The sequence below is a fragment of the Symphalangus syndactylus genome, chromosome X (assembly GCF_028878055.3).
Source record: "Symphalangus syndactylus isolate Jambi chromosome X, NHGRI_mSymSyn1-v2.1_pri, whole genome shotgun sequence".
Lineage (NCBI taxonomy): Eukaryota > Metazoa > Chordata > Mammalia > Primates > Hylobatidae > Symphalangus > Symphalangus syndactylus.
This window is the reverse complement of record NC_072447.2, coordinates 21,350,767-21,371,819: the sequence shown is the minus strand read 5'-3', so window position 1 is coordinate 21,371,819 and position 21,053 is coordinate 21,350,767. Positions and strand designations below refer to the sequence as shown.

General features: G+C 40.8%; 1 protein-coding gene across 14 annotated transcripts in view; it reads right to left on the bottom strand.

Moving 5' to 3' along the window:
- Positions 1 to 21,053, bottom strand: part of STS (steroid sulfatase) — a 352,626-nt gene that overhangs the window by 208,942 nt on the left and 122,631 nt on the right. For all 14 annotated transcript variants that reach the window (XM_063635331.1, XM_055269311.2, XM_063635339.1 and 11 more), the window contains one exon: positions 16,582 to 16,718. In XM_063635331.1, the coding sequence (XP_063491401.1) occupies positions 16,582 to 16,718 (137 nt within the window). The remainder of the gene's footprint in view (positions 1 to 16,581; positions 16,719 to 21,053) is intronic.

Genomic DNA, 21,053 nt, shown 5'->3' with positions numbered 1-21,053 from the left:
GCAAGCAGAGGGACTGAGCAATTTCATTAGAATAAAGACCCTCCTCCAATAAATGACTATTCTGTGAATGGTCATCTTGGCATATGGCATGCAGTGGATCAAAGCACATGGCATGCAATGCAGAACATGGTAAGGAATGACAAGACTATGGACCAAACCAAGCAGAAGCCATCTGCAGAGCCACGAGTAGCTAAAGGATTTACTGGCTTTGGATGAGACATGGTGGAAGGAAATATGCTACATATTATGTGTAGTTTGCTGCATGCTTTTATGCAAATCCATATGAATGTGGGTGTATATTCTATGGTGTGGATCCAGGCAGTTACACCACTTGTGGATGTTATAACTCAATGTATACTGTTCTGTACAAAGATTCCCTTTCCATCTCCCAAACTGAATAGACTGAAGCCCTTCTTGGCCAATGATATCTGAGCAAGACCCACTCCTGTCTACAAGAGCTGTGTTTTGTACAGATGCATCCCCATGCTGGGACACCCTCTAGGGAAGTTCTGCAAGGATGAAGTTACAAAGAAATGGTAACACAGAAGCATCTACTCTATCTGTAAGTATGGTAAATTCTCTCTGTTTCCAAATAAATTGTAATGTCATTTCATGTCTCTCCTTCTCCTATGCTTAATTGCAAGGCAGCACTATGCAAAACCAAAATGTCAAGTTGTGTAAACAAAATAAAATCGTTTTTCTCAAAGTCAGTGCTCAAAGCTTCAAAGATTGTCAAAGAAGCTTGTTTTCTCTAGGTTTTTTTCTTCCTAAAGTATGGTATATTTACTTGCTACAAATCAGATGCATAAACGCATTTATAGATGGTTGTTACTGATGAAACTTGGCAGACAAGAAATAGCTATTGTCAGCACAGGTATTTGACAGGTAATTCCACCTTCAAGTGATTAAAGTTAAAAGACTTAAAATGCTGTAATTTTGTCATTTTTGTTTTGTTCTGGCTATTGTCTTACCTTAGAATGAAAAAAGATATTATGACAACAATGTTCTTTCACTAACGATTTTCTACAAACTGGAAGTGTGAATAGGTGCAAAAGTTAGATTTTGCCATGACTGACTAAATGGAGTTCATTTAGGTGAGCATCAGTATTTGTTTTAAAATTTAAGTAATTGATGAGCTAAATTAGTCAGGGTACACTCACTGTGAGTGACCTTAAATAAATAAAATTTTGTGTTAAGTATGGCAGGCACCAAGGTAATGCCAGAAACAGCAGAGGTTTGTTCTGTTTTAATTTTTTGCTTCAGTGGTATCTGGGGTACCCAATGAACAAGATCCATTTTGCATTGAGAAGGAGTCATATATGAAAGGATATGCTATGCTATAACCTTCTCTTTTTTCTACTTCTTGAGAGCAAATAAAATGACTTACAGAATCCTGTTGTAAAGAAACTTTCCTTCCTAAGTGCTTAACTCCCCCAAAAAGCATTAAGCCACTGTTGCCCCCAAACCATGGGCTCTGCATGCCATGTTGAGAGATGCAGTCCAAGTGAGTGAACCCAGAAATCACCCTAAGACAGACAGTTAGCTCCCAGCAGACTCTATGAGCAATCCTGAATTTCTACTCCATGAGGCTTGTTGGAGAAGTGACTCCTCAGATTGCAGGCAGAGAGGCGTGCTCACATGATCTCAGATGACAAAGGTATGGAAATATTTCATTTACTCCATTTTTCTCATGGTGAGATACCAAACCAACGAAAGGTCACAAGACTCGAACACATGAAATTGTGCCCTAAGAGAGCTATGGCCATTTGCTCCCCTTTCCTACCAAAAAGCAAAATAAAATATACTTGGAGGAGAGATGGCAAAGTCAAGATGCACAGAAAAGAGAATCAACTGACGCTATGATGCAACAAAAGCTCTGTGTGCAGGCTTCCTAATAATAGTGAACATTTGCCCAGTGCTTAATACACCGAAGGCACTCTTCAAAACATCCCCAGCAAGAAAGGCAATGAAATGATCCCATTTTACAGAGAAGAAGTGGGGGCTCAGTGAGAGAGGTCACCTGCCCACATTTAACAGCCAGGGGTTGGTCAGTGGGGGATAGAATCACATGCAATCTGGTCACAAAATCTGTCCTTTCTTGGCACCGCTGCTGCCATCAATATGCTGAAGCCAAAAGTGGTATGATATCACCGTCCCAGTATACACTGCGTGGGGCGGAACCATATACACATGGCTCTGAATGTTGCCTCCTCAACCTGCTGATTTTGTGAGCTTGCTGAGACTAGTTACTACTTTCCAATGCACCTTGGTTTACACATCTTTAAAATGGGATAATACAGTTCCATTCGCAGAGGCCTGCCATGAGAACTACTATGAATGCATAACACCTGGCAGACAGTAAGTATACAGTGAGAGAAGAACGAGTAACTTTATTAGTAGTAGTATTATCAGTGGAGCAGATGGCAGCAGCAGCGTGACAACAGGACACAGTCTAATGTGACAGTGAACAGCAGAAGAGCAAGGAGAAGAGATGGCAACACAGCACTGAACCCCTAATTTAATGCTGCCAGTACCATTAAGGGCCTTTTGGTTTTTGAAAATGGTCCCATGATGCCAAAGAAAGGGCTCAGATCAAGAACTGTCTGCTTTCAATTAAGTATGCATTCATTCATGGGATAGAAATGTCTTCTCTTCAAATGATCTCATGAGTTGTATTTCTCTTCCCTCTTTTCTAAATGCAGAAATCTAAACAGCTTGAGCACTGGTTTCATAAGATTCCAGAAACAAGGAGAACACAGACCAATTTCTGCCTCCTTCTTTTCCCTAGCTCCCTTTGCAAAAATGACATAACTACTCTAGAAGAAACATATTCTGTCTGTAATCCCAACACTTTGGGAGGCTGAGGTGGGTGATTGACTGAGCTCGGGAGTTCAAGACCAGCCCGGGCAACATAGTAAAACCCTGTCTCTATAAAACACATACATACATACAAAAATTAGCTGGGCGTGGTGGCACATGCTTATAGTCCCTGCTACTTGGGGGCTGAGGCAGGAAGATTGCTTGAGGCTGCACTGAGCTGAGATCACACCACTGCACTCCAGCCTAGGTGACAAAACGAGACCTCATCTCTTAAGAAAAAAAAAGACATATTCCTGGATTCATGACCATCATAGGAATCTGAGTGGGGGACATGGCTGTACAACTGGATACAAATGAGATTCCACAGGTAAGGACCCACAAGTCAGGGAAGGATGCACAGTAGCACCAGCCAGCTGCTCCCTCCTCACTGCTTGGGGAAGACATGTGGGAGCAAAACAGGAGGCTCCCTTCGGAGGCAATTGAGAAAAGCCCCTCCTTCACTTAATTTCAAGGCTTTGTGCTCCTCATCCAAGTGGGAATGGTAGCACCAGAGGAAAATAGCTCTTGGAGGGTACAGTCACCAAACCATCCCTCCCTCCCCTGTGTGCAAACTACTTTCCCAGCCCTAACCTTGCCCCTGCCTGCTCACATGGGTTGCAGATCACTGTTGCTGCCCCATGGGACCAAGGGAAGCCCAACCACCTGATGACCCTCACCTCCTCCTAAAACCCCACCCAGAAATGGTGGCTACAGAAGCCAGTCCAAAAGTGAGGCTGTCAGAAGCCATCAGCAGCTCCCAGAAACCACAGGTTGCTCTTGACAGCTCTAGCAGTTGAAGCCCTCCTTGTGGTCCTAACTCATCTGGCTGGTGGATGCCACAATCACCATGAGGACCTCATGTACTTACAAGGGGAGCTTGGCTTCACTCCCAATCTCCTGCAGTGACAGTGTAGGTTTGAACTAATTATTGCTGCCCACTCAACGGTGGATCTAGCTTGACGAATCAGCCAATGCTGGACCTCACGGGAAGAGACTACTGGGCTACAGCCAGGTGTGGCTTCCAGTGGTTTCATTATGGTGACCCTCTGCATAGACCTTGCAGAAAAGATCCTAACTGGATTCCTACCACCTGAAGACAAAGTATAGCACTGGGCCACCAACACTTGTCCTACCCAAGTTTTAAGAGGTCCCACACCAGCCAAGAGTACTGATCAATCAAGACCCAAATCCACAAGAATAGGCAAATAACACATGGTCCATCACACACACACACACACACACACACACACGCACGAACAGAATTTCCTCCACAGATGAAATATCTAACTGTAAAGCATGAAGCCATATACATATTGGGTGAAAATACAAGGGAAAGGGTGTGTACATATAGGTTGAGTATCCCACATCTGAAAATCTGAAATCTGAGATGCTCCTAAGTCCTAAACTTTTTGAGTGTCAACATGATGCTCACACAAAGGAAATGCTCATTGGAGCATTTTGAGCTTCAGATTTTTGGATTAGGGATGCTGAGCTGGTGAGTATAATATAAATATTCCCAAATCTGAAAACATTCCAAATCTGAAACACTTCTGGTCCTGAGTGTTTTGGATGAATATTTGAGTATTTTGGATACTCAACCTGTAATTTGTAGGGGAGTAGGAAAAGCTTTTTAAAAAAAAAAAAAAAAAAAAAAAAAAATTCTTCCAATTACAAGCCCCAGACATCATGAAGGAAAGGTCCGGTTTAACTACAAAAATTTGTTGCAAAAGACTCTTTAAATAGAATGAAAGGACAAAAAAAAAAAAAGGCAGGAAAAATATTTGCAACATACAATAAGTAAAATATTAATGTTCTTATCATATAGATAGTGCAAACAAATCAATAAGAAAAAGATCTACAATCCAATAGAAGAGTGACCAAAGAATCCTTGGGAGAAGAAATACAACCCTGTACTAACCCTACACACAGTAGAAAAGAAAATAGTGAACTAGCATTTTTCACCCGATAGATGAAAAAGAGACTGATGATATCCAGGGTTGCTAAGAGTATGAGGAAATTAGCGTTCTCATTGATCATCAATGGGTATCCTACTATCATGGTGAAAAAAAGAGTATACCTATTTTAGGCAATATCAAATGAAAGCAAATTTTTTATGCTCTTTGATCCAGCTGAATTTGATCTCAGCCGAATTTTTATTTCAAAATTATTCCCACCAGTTCACACAGCTTTACAGAATATATTCACTTATAGCACTACTTGAAATACAAAAAATAAATAAAAAATAAAAAAAATTTAAAAAAAGGAACTCAAATGTCCCTCACAGAGGAATGATTAAACAAATTATAGTCTAAGCAAGGTAAAATGAAAATCGAAATGCTGAAATGGAAAAATGACCAAACAGATAGTTGAGTGAAAAGAGAAAACTGCAGAATAGCATATAGAGTTTGTGTAAAATATTCCTAATAGTCATATCTTGATATTACTATGTCATACTGGCAACATATAAAAAATAAATCTATCCAGCAAACTGTTAATGATGCTACCTATTTAGGGGTGAGATTTCACGGGGCATTCCCTTTCTGTACTGTTTGTGTCTATATTCTTCGGTTTTGCATACTGCGGATTACTTTGGTAATCAGAAAAACATTTATACAAAGTGTGGAAAACACTAAAAAAACACAGAAGACTGAGGCAACAATTTAAATTTTTTTTTTCTGTTGCAAAGTGGTATGTGACATGCTACCTCACACTCATCCCCAGAACGCTGCTCTTGAACTACATTAAATCATAGACCTTAGCTCTCAGTGACTTCATCCTAAGCCCCTGCATGAAGAGAAAGCTGTCCAGACATCGTAGGAAGGCACAAGAAAAGCATAAACTCTAGGACAGTCAGCAAGCATCTCATAGCTACTGTCTCCTCCATTCCACGCCTTGTCACTCACAAAGGCTTCCCAAACACACAATTCTGAAAGTGGCAATCAATAGAAAATGTTGACATATGTGATTTTATTTTGATTTACCAAAAATTCATTTTCTTCCTGCAGTAATGAAAAGGAGTAAGAACCCTAGATAAAATTATATTCCAGTAACAAATGGTCTATCCTATTTGAGAAAGCCTTGTATTTTAAAAAGTATACACAAAACGCTCCCAAACGGCAATGCAGCACACATCCTAAAATGTACTATATATCCTCAGGGTCAAGCATGTAACTGGCGATTTTTAAACTGTCTCTTTATTAAATACGTTTGGCAATCGCGGAAAGAGAATCACGCATAAGTGGGTTTGTATTAGTCATTCCTTTGCAATGTAGAGGTTGTCATCACCTCCTAGATGTTTTCCTGAAGTTTCAAAACCTCATTATGCATGCTGCATTCAGGTAAACAGTGGTCTGTAATGGAAATGATTTCATTTCTCTCCTGTCTAGATCTGCTTGAATAAAAAATTGGTTCATTAGGCAGCAGAGGCTTAATACCAGCCCCTGTCAAAAGTCCCTGAGAAGATACTGTCTATCTGCAATTTCATGATTATCATAGCAATCTCAGCAATACGGGTGTGCAATGACACGATCAGAGGTCATATTTCATCTGATCCAGAGCTCAGCTATGACTGTAAGCATATACCAAGAGTTGATAGTCTGAATAAACCAATGGATTTCCTTTTTTTTTTTTTTTTTAACTGCAGTTTCCACTTTGGGGAATTAACATTACATTAGCATTATTAAAATAAGTAGATTTCACAAACTCACTTTTTTAAAAGTGTGATTTAGGACGCAGTGGGAGATAAATTTAATGTAAAATATCATGTGTAAACACACACATACATACACACACACACAGATAACCTAAAGCCTTTTGAAAGACATTTCCTAAAGGGGATTTCCAATGAAGAAAAACACCAGTGTGAAAATAAAGCCCAATTTGTTGCTTCACTTGAGTTTTTTTTTTTTTTTTTTTTTTTTTTAATCATTGTGTCATAGATGCCTTGGGATTCATAAATGAGAGGTGTTGGCTGAATATTTAAAATATGCCTTGTAAGCTGAAACAACAGTAATATGGTATCAGCAGCAGACTCATAAGAGATTCAGTGGCCATAGATTTCATCAGGTCCTCCTATAAGCATTGGGGATTAAGAAAAGATTCTGACTCCACTGGATAAATGGCAACAGATTTTTTTGTAGTTTAATTATTTTTTTTTAAATACAAGAAAAATGTCTGACCTATTCCGGAATCAGTATAATGTGGTATGAGTAATTTTTAAAAAGAGCTGATCTTTCAGTTATTTTAGCAAACATTTTATTTTTTAAAAGCATAATGCCCAATTCTAGAACATGTGTAGTGAACTGGTACAATAAATTGGTACAATCAATGTCTTTTTCTGATATTTATCTTTCTATCACTTGCTTTGTATGAGCTCTTCCTATATCTCAGGAGTTTTCTTTTTATTTTATGTTGATGACGCACATGCTTTTTGTCTTTTATCGTTGGTCTTTTTGTTCAGTTTATGTTATATTTTTACCTAACATTAGGAAATTTTAGATTTCATGAAGTAAAATTCAGCAATCTTTTCCTTTAAGTTAGTTATTTCTTGGCTTTTGTGCTCAGAAAGACCTTTCTCAACTATCCTATATATCAGATAAATATATCTCAATATATTTTCTGGAATTCTTCAGTAGTTCCATTTTCCAAACACAATCTGCATGGGGAATTTATTTGAATATATCAGGAACAGCAGGAATAGCACGGTATGTAAGACAGACAAGATTAAAATTCTAGCCATCATATGCCATCTCCATGATTTTGGGCAACTTACTTTAATCTTCTACGCTTCTTGTAAAATTGACTTCTTTATTTTGAGCATCACAACGTCCCCCTGCTTCCTCCTCTTCATCTTCATTATTTTCATCATTATCACCATCTTCACCGCCATCATCACCATCATCATCATTACCACCATCATCAGCATCGCCATCATCATACCCATCATATCATCATCACCATTATCACCATCATGACCATCATCCTCATCATCACCATCATCAGCATCACCACCATCACCATCATCATCAACACAACACCATTATTATATCATTTAAGCACATGCAAAGCACCACAATGCCAGACAGTAGTGAATTAACTACAATTGCTCTCCTAAAAGTTTAATCATACTATCACAATTATTGTATAATCCATTCTTAGCCATCTGCCTTGAAGGGTCACCTTTACATTTACATTTCACATGAAATACTTTTTCTGGGCTTCCTGCTCTGTTCCATCATGCTGTCTAGTCTGGAGCCAGTGTCACATGGCTCTATCTATTTATTTTTATTTGAACTCTATGAAGCGCATGTTTAAAACAAAATGAAAAATAAAAACACATTTAAGAATTCATACCACATCCAACCATTGCTGCGGAAGCAGATGAGAGAGAGTCTAGGGGATACATTTGCTTTTCTTAAGAGTTTTAAGACAAAATGCTTCCACGTTCTATTTCATATTGCTCCAAGTGCATCCCCCTGCACATCACATCCCACTGGGATGTGTGCCACAGCTATGAAGAGATAAAGAGTTGTATAGTCTCAGCAGTTAGCTCTTAATACTGCCTTAATGCCATTGAGCTAACAGATGGGGCTGTGCTGGACAAAGAGGGAAGCCAGCTTGCTTAGTGTGCATGGACCACCTCCCTGACTCCCTGAAACCTGTTAAAAACCTGAAACGTTGGCAGGTAACCAACGATTGAAATAATTTTCAAGCCTCAATTTTAAGTGTTTGATAATATTGGAAGCTCAGTTAATGAATGAGCGGTCCATAATGGTTCTACATTCCTCCTTACAAAGTAAACCATTATGCATCCCCTCTCTCTGCCTCGCTATAAACCTCCACCATGAAAATGAATAAAGATAATCAGCCCTAGGAATCACAGGACAGCCGTGCATGGCATCTTTGCTGGTGCACTGTCATATGAAGGCACCAGCTGAACACACTGGCTTCCCAATTCCATGACCTCCCCAATGCCAGGAACTTGCCTTCCATTCATCATCCAGCAGGCATGCCATGCACCTGGGAATACCTGGAATGATTCAACCTCTGGAATATAAACACTTCCACTCTGCCCCAGCCTTCCAACACCTTTGCTGCAATCTTGTTTGAATCTCCAGTTCATCATCACAAGCCACCAGCTCTCTTCCTTCCTCATCCCGCACCACCATCTGCCACTTCAGTCCTTCTGTTGCTAATCACTCAAATTCCACTGCCCAGTTGCCTTTTGTGACACTCCCTGCTAGCAAAACTTCAATCATCAATAAGTTTGGTGATCCTACTTCCTGGCCCTGCATTGAACTGAAAATCCACATACCTATGTGCCAACACCCAATTCATGGTCTCCAAGCAGAGATGAGCTCAGACAAAGCCTGATAAGTCATCCCTTGGCACAAATTCTTCCATTCCTCTTGAAAGAAATATCCAACCTCATTGACCTCAGCTCCTCAAATATCATTCTCTGTAATACACTATAATTCTAAAATTTACAGGAGCTACATTCACTTGTCCCTTTTCAGCCCTTCTTGATGTCTCTGAAGTACTCATTGGTATTGATCATTATCCCTTGAAATGCTCTTTGCTCCTGAATTCCCTGATCACACTTCTCTGAGTCTGTCTTCTCAGTTTTTGGCTGTTCTTTTGGTTTTCTTTTGGGGGTTCTTTCTGCCGTGACCTTCCTTTGGATGCTGGACTGGACCTTCCATCCTCACTGTGCACCAGAAGTGAGTACATTATTGTCACTTTTTAAAGAAGGTTGCATTGATCAAAAATAAGAATGTTTAAGAAATTAAAGATAGAAAAGTGATGCATTACATCCCAAGGGAAATATACAGGCTTAAGATCCAGGCTAGACTCTGTATAGGACAAAGAATGTCAAATAGAACATGGGCTTTTGCTTTTTTGGGTCTTACAGTTTTTGAGAAGTAAAGACATGAAGGTTGATTTCTAAACTCTTATCCTGGATTAGATGGAGACAAATTGTGGGTCACAGGTTGCTCAACTGCCTGAAATATTCTTGCAGAACGATCTCATCCATGCCCATGGTTGGACTATTATTTTGATATATAGGAGAAAGCCAAGTCAACCTTATTTATATCTGTGTTCCTAGTAATTCCTGGCACCTTAGATCAGGCTTTGCAAGTATCAGGCAACTGACCTCCATACTTTCACTTTTAAAACTTCCTTATTGAGCACCTAATGTGTACCTGGTCTATAAAACTTGAAGGAAATAAAAATATTTTACCACAAAATATATTTATTTCATGTATGCGAGATGGCTGTCAGACAGCCTGCAAGGAGAGCTGTTTTTGTGGGGGAGATTTGCATCTGCAGAAACTCTGTATTCATGCAACCAGGACTTCCCTCGTCCAGATCTAGGAAATACGAAATGAGAGTCCTACACCTTAAAGATCTGAAAGAAACATTAACTGGCCAAGCGTGGAGGCTCACGCCTGTAATCCTAGCACCTTGGGAGGCCAAGATGGGAGGATCACTTGAGCCCAGGAGTTCAAGACCAGCCTGGGCAACATAGTGAGACCTTGTCTCTACAAAAAATAAAATTATTAGCTGGGCTTGGGGGCATGCACCTGCAGTCCCAGCTACTCAGGAGGCTAAAGTGGAAGGATTGCTTGAGCCCAGGAAGTCGAGGTTGCAGTCAGCCAAGATTGAGCTACTACACTCCAGCCTGGGTGACAGAGCAAGATCCTGTCTCAAAACAAACAAACAAACAAACCATTTACCACTTATTTTATCGGAGGGCTGCCATGATGCAAGCTCCCATTCTTTTTGTAACCTCAATATGGTATACAAGCTTCGGTATCCCATAGCGGGTTTGGGTAGCCACTCTGTGATGCTCCCTATGTGCAGCTTAATACGGTTTTTATTACTTTTCTCCAATTAATCTGCGTTTTGTGAGTTGATTTTTAGAGAAACTTCAGAGGGTGAAGGGGAAGTTTTCCCCGTGGCCCCTACAGATTCTAAAAGTAGATGTCTTCTACATACATTCAATCAGAGGACTTTTGTCCATGTAAATGAACCTATATACAGAGGGGTTATTCATTGCATGCTACAGTCCATACTTTCACAATCATTTTAATCCAAACCTCCTAGAAAGAGTCTGTTTTAAAATGGATAATCCATTACAACCACGTCTGATAATCCAGGCCCTACTTAGAATTATGCTGCAAATTTGAAGGGCTTAGACCAATACCTATGGTTCCCCATTGCCAGAGTTTTCTTGTGTTTCTTGAGGTTCCTGACACAATCCTGAGCTCTTATGAATGAGGCCCTCCAATTTATTCTCCATCCCTCAAGATGAGTTGGGTGCATGGCCCTTGCTGCTACATTGAGTTGCACATGACTGACTAAATGTCAGGCATGGTAAACATGCATTCATTCTGTAACATCCCCCAAGCTCATCTCATGAATTCACCACTTATTTTCCCTCCAGGTTGGTTCTCTGTGCCCAGAGGGTACGATAGCAATGTCCAGGTCCTCCTGCAGGGCAGGCAGAGGAGAGGGAGAGAAATCAAATTGAGGGTTGCCCTGTCATGCTCAGTCAACAGGGGATGCCAAGCTACCAATCCTGAGCAACTGAACGACAAATGCACAAAGACTTCTGGAACTCCATCTAAAGATGAAGACTTGCCATTCTCGTTTGAAAGAATCTCATAAAACCAGTTGATTCCAACTCTCAGCAGTGGAAGGGTGTTTTTTCTTTTTTTTTTCCATAACAAGGCTTTTTTTTTTTTTTTTTTTTGATGGAATCTCATTCTGTTGCCCAGGCTGGAGTGCAGGGGCGCAATCTTGGCTCATGGCAATCTCTACCTCCCGAGTTCAAGCGATTCTCCCATCTCGGCCTCCCAAGTAGCTGGGATTACAAGCATGTGACACCATGCCTGGCTAAGTTTTGTACTTTGATTAGAGATGAGGTTTTGCCATGTTGGCCAGGCTGGTCTTGAACTGATAACCTTAGGTGATCCACCTGGGATTACAGGCATGAGCCACCACACCTGTCCAGGAAGGTTTGATTGGAAGCCAGAGATTTGTTTTAGCATTCACCTTCTTGTTCTCCACTTGAATTTTTCTTTGTAATAGTACAGAACTTGCTAGTCTAATCCTGAGCAAAGGCTGATTTATGATTCCTTCATGTAGTTCTATTAATAGCACAGGGCTCTGAGTGAACGCTGATTGCATGCAAATTCCACTTCACAGACTAGCTATGATCACTATAATGGTGTAAGCTGTAGATAAGAAACGCCCGGTGAGAACTACATCCATCCTTCCACCTGACCCCCAACCATGAACAGGTCTATGAAAAATGTCAGTCTATTTGCAAAGGAAGAGAAACAGCCAGAATGACAGGCCTCCAAAATGCTTGTTGCATACTGGAGAACAATGAGATTTTACACGTTTGTTCTTCCCTGATGCTTGGGCTGCTTCAGAATTAACTGGGATTGAAAATCAGACTTTGCAATAGCACCATGATTGCCCAAAGAATTCCACTGTGGGTGTGCCCTGCTGAAATGATGTGGCTGCTGTATCCAACATGCACAGCACCACTGCCCTTCCTGCTTCCAAACTATTCAAGCACTTTATCTGCACCTCCCTCAGGACATTCCTCACTTTCTGCCCTGAGTTGTTATAGGATCTCCTGAAAGAATCTTAAATTTCTTAGTATCCTGTACGCTGAACATTCTCCCCTAAACCTATAGTCTTATCATCATTGCACCCCACTCCCACCCTACACTGCCAAAAAACATTTAGGCACACTGTTAGCATCCAGTCAACATGACTAATGAATGAACTAGATCTGTCCTGGAGATATGTTGTTGATTGTGCACTGACATGATGCACGCTTTCTTATTACATGGAAAGAAAAGAAACAAAGTAGTGTAGATTTCATGTTCTAGGTGGGACACCTGCATTTGAACTCATGCTTACCCATTATGAATTCTGTAACCTGAGGTGGGTGTACCTAACCTGCAAGCCTCACTTGCCTTACCTGTGAAATGGGAATGATGAGAACATCACCTGCTGCACAGGGACCACTGGCAGCACAAAATGAGGTAAGATGCTGGGACTCAGAAACTGATATCCCCAAAGATTGCATTTTGACATGCTAAACCGAAGAAGCCTCAAGTCTCTCTAACCTCCCCCTCATCCCACACACAGTTTCTCCCATAGAAGGTGAAGTTCTTTTATCTGCCTAAGATCCAGAGCCTCCCAAGAAGAACATTTTTTTCCCTTCCCCTCCCTGTAATTTCATTGTCTGTTGCAGAAAAGAAGACCAAGACATGACTACCCCTGAGGAGACCCTTTTCCAAGTACAATGACTATCTCCAAGGATCATTTAAATTAAAAGTTAATCTCTGTTCCTGTATCCAATAATTCTCCCTAGCAATCAATTATTGCCCCTCAACAGAACTCCTCTTCTCCCTGAGCCGCATAACCTGTTTTACCAGGATCCAAGCCCCCATCATACATACACACAGACACACACACACACACACACACACACACACACACACATATATATATATTTTTTTTTCCTGGAGTACAGTGGTGCGATCTCGGCTCACTGCAACCTCTGCCTCCCAGGTTCAAGTGATTCTCCTGCCTCAGCCTCCCCAGTAGGTGGGATTACAGGCGTGCACCACCATGCCCGGCTAATTTTTGTATTTTTAGTAGAGACGGGGTTTTACCATGTTGGCCAGGCTGGTCTTGAACTCCTGACCTCAGGTGATCTGCCCACTTCGGCCTCCCAAAGTGCTGGGATTACAGGTGTGAGCCACCATGCCTGGCCCAAGCCCCCATCCTTTCTGTAACCTCAGGATGGTGTATAAGCTTCTGGACCCCATTGGGAGGTTGGGTCTTCATTATGAAGGCTCTTGTGTATGCACATTCAATAAATTAGTATGCCTTTTCTCCTATGAATCAATCTGCCTCATGCCAGTGATTTCTTGACAACCTTTATGGGACCAAAAGCCTATGGCTCCCACAAATACATGTGCTATCAGGGCCCAGTATGGGGCCAGCTCTCAATGTTAGTCACTCTGATGATTAAAATCATGTTGACCACCCCGTGAATTCGCACAGCAGAATCGTATCTCCTGGATTTCAACTGCCCTTGTGTGGTTGTACTGAGAAGCCCCTTCTGCAGCTCTCACAACATCTGTATGAAGTCAGTCTTTCTCTAGCTACTATAACAATATGAGACACAGCACTCACTCAGCTAAGAATAAGGCAGTAAGCCACAATCACGGGCAGTAGAATTGGTGTACAGTTACATAATAAAGGTTCTTGGTCACTGAATATGCCTTCCCAGGCTTAGAGAAACCTGCAGTGGAGAAAGTGATGATCCACAGAATTACACAGCCCTCAAACATGTGGAGAAAACACGCTCTGAGTGACTGAGATGCGCCCTCACTAGTTAACTGCTTCCGTCTCAGTTTTCCTTTGTGCAGGGAGTGTTTCTTCTGAAGCAAATATCCCCCTTTTATTTTATTACATAATTATTCAGAATGCAACAGTCCCGTCCTGTGTAATAAGGAAAAGCCCTTCTTGGAAAGAAGAAATATTCTTCAGAACACTCATATGTATTGGATTTAGAAAACAAAAACTTTCTTAAAAATTCATGGAATGCTTAGGGGAAGGATTTTATCTTTTGGCCAAAAACAAAAAAACAACACAAACATCTACAAATCAGGAGCTAAGGCAGGTCTCGAAGATTGAAAATACTCTCCAAATACTTTAGAGGAACTAGTAGTGAGACAACACTGGAAGTTAGACTTTCTAATGAGTCAGGCATGTATGTCATGCTAATTAAATAAAATTTAATCAACAGGTGTGATGAGATCAGCGTGAGGTTGCTTGCTAGCCAACAGAAGTCTTAGAGTTGCATAAGCAGCCTGACACATTAAAATAGAACACTCATTAAAGAGAGAAAATATTCTACTGATTTACACTAAGATGTGAAAAATATAAATTGATTTATGTGTAACATTTTAGAAAGGAAAAAATAAAAGGAGGCAGGCTTGTATTGGTATATGTACAAGCCCTAAGCGTAATGCATTCTTCTTATAATTCTTGTTAGAAAGAATGTTCTGGTTTTGTTTTTCCTAGTTAGTATTACAAATGGTACTCACTCTCATTACTTTATAGAATCACAGACTGTAGAGAAAAAAAGAACCTCAGAACTCGCCTAATTTGAATCCTCCTATCAAGATGATAGAGGAGAGGCCTGAAGATGTAAAACATCTCCCAAGTTCACAGAGATAATTAAAGAAACATCTAGAAGCTGGAAGAAGAGCCCAGTCTTGTTTCTTAAGAAGGTGCTCCTTCCATGATTTAAAACAAAACAGAACAAAATTTGTTCTGACAATCACCATAGTAGGTGACCACCACTGCCATCAATTTGCTGCTTTAAACAAACAAACAGAACTGGGAAGCAACTTTCATGGATTTCCAAAACATCTGGATCCAAAGGTTAGAAACTATTGAGTTATTTCACCAAAAGAAATGGAAGGAAGAATGAGAGAGAGAAAAAGTAAAAGGAAACAAATACATGAAAATCTTTAGCAACCTGGGTGAATACTGAAATATGGACAAAATGATCTCTTCTGTCACTCTGATACTGTCCAGATGGGCCCAGCAATGTAAAAGTAAGAGGCAATGCTGCTAGAAAAGACTGGAAGTTGTGAGAAGTTACGAGTGGACTGGAATGCTGATTTTTCACTCCTTTGCATAACTCACACACTAAGGCCTTCCCTATCTCATTCAGCATGAGGTTGCATGCTAGCCAACCCTTTAGCTGTGTACAGCTAAGAGACCCCAGGTGTAATCCCCCATCCTGGGATCTCTGAGCTCTGCAAGAGAAAATAAAAGCATAGGGATGATGATGTCCTGTAGATATGGAAGACATGCATTTTAACTTAAAGCTTCAGTAAGGAAGTCTTCCCAATGTCAGTGAAAAATGCCATGTTTCTCAGAAATAGGGTTATTTGCTCAGGAAGGGAGAGAAGGAGTTTGGAGAACAAGCAAAGTTTTGCTATCGTTAGATGCAGCAAGAAGAACATGAGGACCTCGTCACTGTTGCCCTGAGAGCCAAGGCTGTAGCCAGCTGCAGGTATTCTGGATCCAAAATCCATCACACATCTAACTGCTAATGACAAGGCATTGTTCATATTTCATTGTTGATAGAATAAGGGATAATAAGGACTAAAGTTTTGTCTCTTTTCGTCCATGAATCTCTTCCATCTGCAGCCCACAGACTAGACTTCCCCTGAAATGCGTCCACTAGCAACTGCAGACATGCAAAAGAGGGTAAAGCTATATATATTTTTTAAGAGACAAGGTCTCACTCTGTCTCCCAGGCTGGAGTGCAGTGGTGCAATCATAGCTCAGTGCAGCCTCAACCTCCTGGGCTCAAGACGTCCTCCCACCTCAGCCTCCCAATTAGCTGGGACCACAGGCATGTACCACCACACCTGGCTGATTTTTATTTTTTGTAGAGATGGGGTCTCCCTATGTTGCCCAGGCTGGTGAAGGTGCTTTTTGTATTCTATTTACCTTTCAGGATCAATGCATTTTTGGTTACCTTCAAAAAACCCCATACATTTGCTGTCTCTAAAGGCATCAGGAACAAAGATAGAAATACACAGGAAAGAAAACACAAGGAGGCAAAGACTTAGCAGCTTTCTAAGCACTCACTGAGGAGAAACGTACCCACACTCCAGTCCATTTCCTCAACAGCATCCCCGTAGACTCCGTGTTTACTTTTGCCGGCAAAGTCGTTGCTGGAGAACAGGGCCGTGTGCACATGGAGGTAGGACAAGACAAGCAGGAATGGAGTCTCGGTGTTCCTGCAAAAAAAAAAAAAGGGAGGAAAAAAAAGACCACAGGTAATGTAAGTATGTCTGCCACCATTCTGATTAGGATCCACCTATTATCATAGCAGGCTATTTGAAAATTCACAAAATACTACGAGTTAATTGCCTAATATGGTATCTTCTGTCAGAGAAAGGTAAGTCTCTGTTGTGTCTCTATGAAGTGACTTATTGTTACCCTCTATGAATCAGTAAGTGAAGAATTATGTTATTGAGACATCCCCCAAAGACCCAACTCAGGAAGAGATTTAAGAGAAAATTGCCTGTATTTGCTTTTTGTTGTTGTTGTTTAATTCTGTTCTTCCTTCTCTATATGGTGATTAATATGAATTCAAGCACCTTGAAAATAGTATTTCTTTGGGAAAAAAATTTATACACAAATACACATACACGCACTAGTAGACTACCTTTTAAAATTTTTAATTGATATATGCAAACAATTATACAAATATATATACAAATTTTGTATATATGTATCATTTGATATATACAAATAATTCTTGTATAGACTTGTTGGGGACAATGCAATAATATATGTTTACCATGTGGAATGATTAAATAAAGCTAATCAAAATATTCATTTTCTCATATAGTTGTCATTTCTTTGAGGTGAGAACATTTAAAATCTACTCTCTCAGCAATTTTGAAATATATAATACATTGTAATTCACTATAGTCACCACGTAATGCAATACATCCCCAAACTATTCCTCCTGTCTAACTAAAACTTTTTATCCTTTGACCAACATCTCCCCATTCCCCATCCACTCCCCTAACCCCAGTCCCTGGTAACTGCCATTCTACTCTCTGCTTCTAGGAGTTCAACTTTCTTCTTAGATTCCACATAGAAGTGAGATCTTGCAGTATTTGTCTTTATGTGTCTGGCTTATATAACTTAGCAGAATGTCCTCCAGGTTCATCCATGTCGTCACAAATGACAGCATTATGTTCTTTTTAAAGGTGAATAGTATTCCATTGTGTACCTTCAGTTGTCAACTACTTTCATCAATGCTGTTTAAACTCCAACTCAACTTTGTGTTCTACCCTCTTCTATAATACAACAAGTCTCCCAGAATGAACACTAAATGGTCAATACTGAAATTTTCAAAGTTAAATAGAACATTCATTCAATTGGCCTAAACCTCTTGAGAGAGTGGAATGATATTGCAAACATATTCCTTAATTCAGAGAGCACCTAAACCTTCATTTGAATTGATTAGAATGCACAGATACTGAAGAGTTGTAAGTCACTGTCAATGCGTGGCCTTTGCTACAATGGGCTGTGAGTGATGTTGCTATAAGAAGGTATGAGGTTTCACAACTAAGTCTGCTGATAGGGATCAATAAGTCCCATGGGTGCTTCTTCACATCAGGTTGCCCTCTGAGAAACGCATTTAGTGCTGTGTCTCAGTTTCACATCGTAGGCTCAATCTTTACCTCTCGTCTGGGAAATAATTAGCAATTCCTTTCTGCTGAAAGAGAATACTGGGTGAGAGGCCTTTTTGAAGGCTATCAGGGAAGAGGACAAGTGTCCACTTCCCCAGGGTTGGTGAGAGCTCTGAGAGATTCGTGCAAGAAGCTGCAATGCTTAGAGGGGACAGACACACCCTAATGACAGCCCCTGCCTCACTGCCCACTCCCCAATGTCTTCTTCTGTGATTCAAGCTCTTCCTTTAACTACTTCTGTGAACTTGGGTGGGTTCCTTAAATAACTACACTTCAGATTTATTATGAAAACATGAACAGTCCTGACGAAGCCTTATGTTGATGCCAATACTCTCACACAGCCCAGCTTCTACCCCAATATGGTAAGCAGTCCCAAACACAGCTTGCACATTCACAGCTCAGTGCTCTGCACATCACCATCTCTCAACCTAAAACTTACTTCCCCCTCTCCCTGGCAAGCAGTCATTGTTCAGAAGCCATCTCCAATGCCACCTCCTCTGAGAGCCTGTTCCCCTTTTCCAGGCAGTCCCATCAGGGCTGAGCACCATGGGGCATTAACCTTCCATTGAATCTCCAGGCCCTAGTGCCATGCCTGGCCTGTAGAAGATACTTAATAATATTGCCAAACAAATGAGAGAATGAATGCATGGATGGGGGCAGGAATTCATTTTCTTTTTTTTTTTTTAATAGGAGAAAGGGCATACAAATTCATTTAACGTGTACACATAGGAGCCTTCAGAATGAAGACCCAAAGATAAAGGGGAAATTGACTATTTTTATGCTTAGGTTCAACAAAGTATGTACAGCCATGTAGAAATAGGATTGGACAAAAAGGGCCTGATCTAATGCTAATGAACTGAGTGGGGAAAGCCGGCAAGGCCTGTCTGTCTAGATTGTTCTTGGCCTCTCTGAGCAGCGTTCCTTCTTTCTAAGTGTGGGGTAGGACCCTCTCTGGAATGGTAGTGCTAGGACCCACAGTCAAGGTAGGTCGGGGAATTTCTTTATGGCCAGTTTTTACATAGAAAGGACGAGGAAAAATTGGTCCTATTTTTCAGTCTTATGACTTGATTGAGGGAGAAGGGGTTCTGGTCTCTATAACCTGCCTTGGGGAAGAGAGATTCTAGTTTGTATGGCTAGCCTCAGGGGAGACTGAGACGATTCTCTGTCTTCAGAATTCTCTAGTTTCCCTGTTGGGGCTCAGAAAAGGGAACCCTAAAGCAATATTGTTAAGTATCCCCTACAGGCCAGGCATGGTTCTAGGGTCTGGAGCTTATTTTTTTATTATTATTTTATATTTGAGATAGAGTCTTGCTGTGTTGCTCAAGCCAGAGTGCAGTGGCATGATCTCAGCTCACTGCAACCTCTACCTCCTGGGTTCAAGCGATTGTCCTGTCTCAGCCTCTGGAGTAGCTGGCATTAAAGGTGCACACCACCATGCCCGGCTAATTTCTGTAATTGTTTTAGTAGAGATGGGGTTTTGCCATGTTGGCCAGGCTGGTCTCAAACTCCTGACCTCAGGTGATCCTCCTGCCTCAGCCTCCCAAAGTGCTGGGATTACAGGTATGAGCCACTGCACCCAGCCCGGAGATTCAGTTTTCACTAGCAAATGCTAATAAAGCATGTGTTCACGACACCAGAGCCCTTTATGTGCTCTCTTCTCCCACCAGACCACCAGGCAGGAGGTGTCATTTATATCATGGTGCTCCTGACACCCACAAAGTGATTGGCAGGAGGCATGAATTCAGCAAATCTCTGTTATTGGATGAAATACTGCATCTGCTTTCTCAGCATTGGCAGCCCCACCCGGCAGTCAAGTGAATGACAGGGCCTTGGGAATGCAATGCGAATTGCATTGTGAATGGTTTATGTTGCATATAGTTTAGACTTCTGCCTAAGTCTCTTGTTACTTAGAAGGGATGTGGTTTATGTAACGGTTGCTCTAGAGCAAGGATTCCTCTGCAGAACTTCTGTCCTAAATCTCTTGTTACTTTGAAGGAATGTGGTTTATGTAACAGTTGCTCTAGAGCAGAGATTCCTCTGCGGAACTTCTGTCCCTTAGTCTTTTGTTACTTTGATGGGACATGGTTTATGTAACAGTTGCTCTAGAGCCGGGACTACTCTGCAGAACTTCTCTCCTAAGTCTCCTCTTACTTTGAAGGGGTCATCTCCTATGGTCCACATCTTTACCAGCCAGTAAAAGTTCAGAAGACTATATATATATATATACACACACACACACATATATATACACACACATATATATGTAATTAAATTAATTTTTCTTCTACATATTTCTGGCTTCCTTAACTTCTCATGATAGCCAAAAACATCCCAAATTTTGGACTGGATGTCACAAATACTAATAAGTTTTCCTGGAAACAATAAATGGATGTATGCTTTTCTAAATGCATTTTGTATTTTGCTAATGTTAATATACCTTGGGCTCCTCGAACTGCTCACACCTATGGCTGTAACACTTCCCTTTTAAGGTCAGTTCTTACATTTATTAACCCCTACTCCTTTGAAAGAGAAAATTAGCACAAAACAGCACACTTTGGGTTAGAGCTAAGCCAGGCATCTCCAGTTCTCTGAAAACAGGCAGATCAAATCTAACAAGTTATTGGTAATCATTAGTACCATGTTTTATTATTCCAGTACTTGGTGGCAAATTAGGTACCCCCCAACCTTTTTTTTATTTACAAGAATATGAAACAAGGAAATGTTGTTAATATCTCACAGTCAAGAAAGTTAAAAAAAAAAAAATCCTGAGTGGCTTGTCCCACCTCTCACAGGAACTAGAATAAGAAGGCACGCAATGAGAGCCTACTGGACCTGGTCTATAACATTCACTGTTAGATCTCAGAA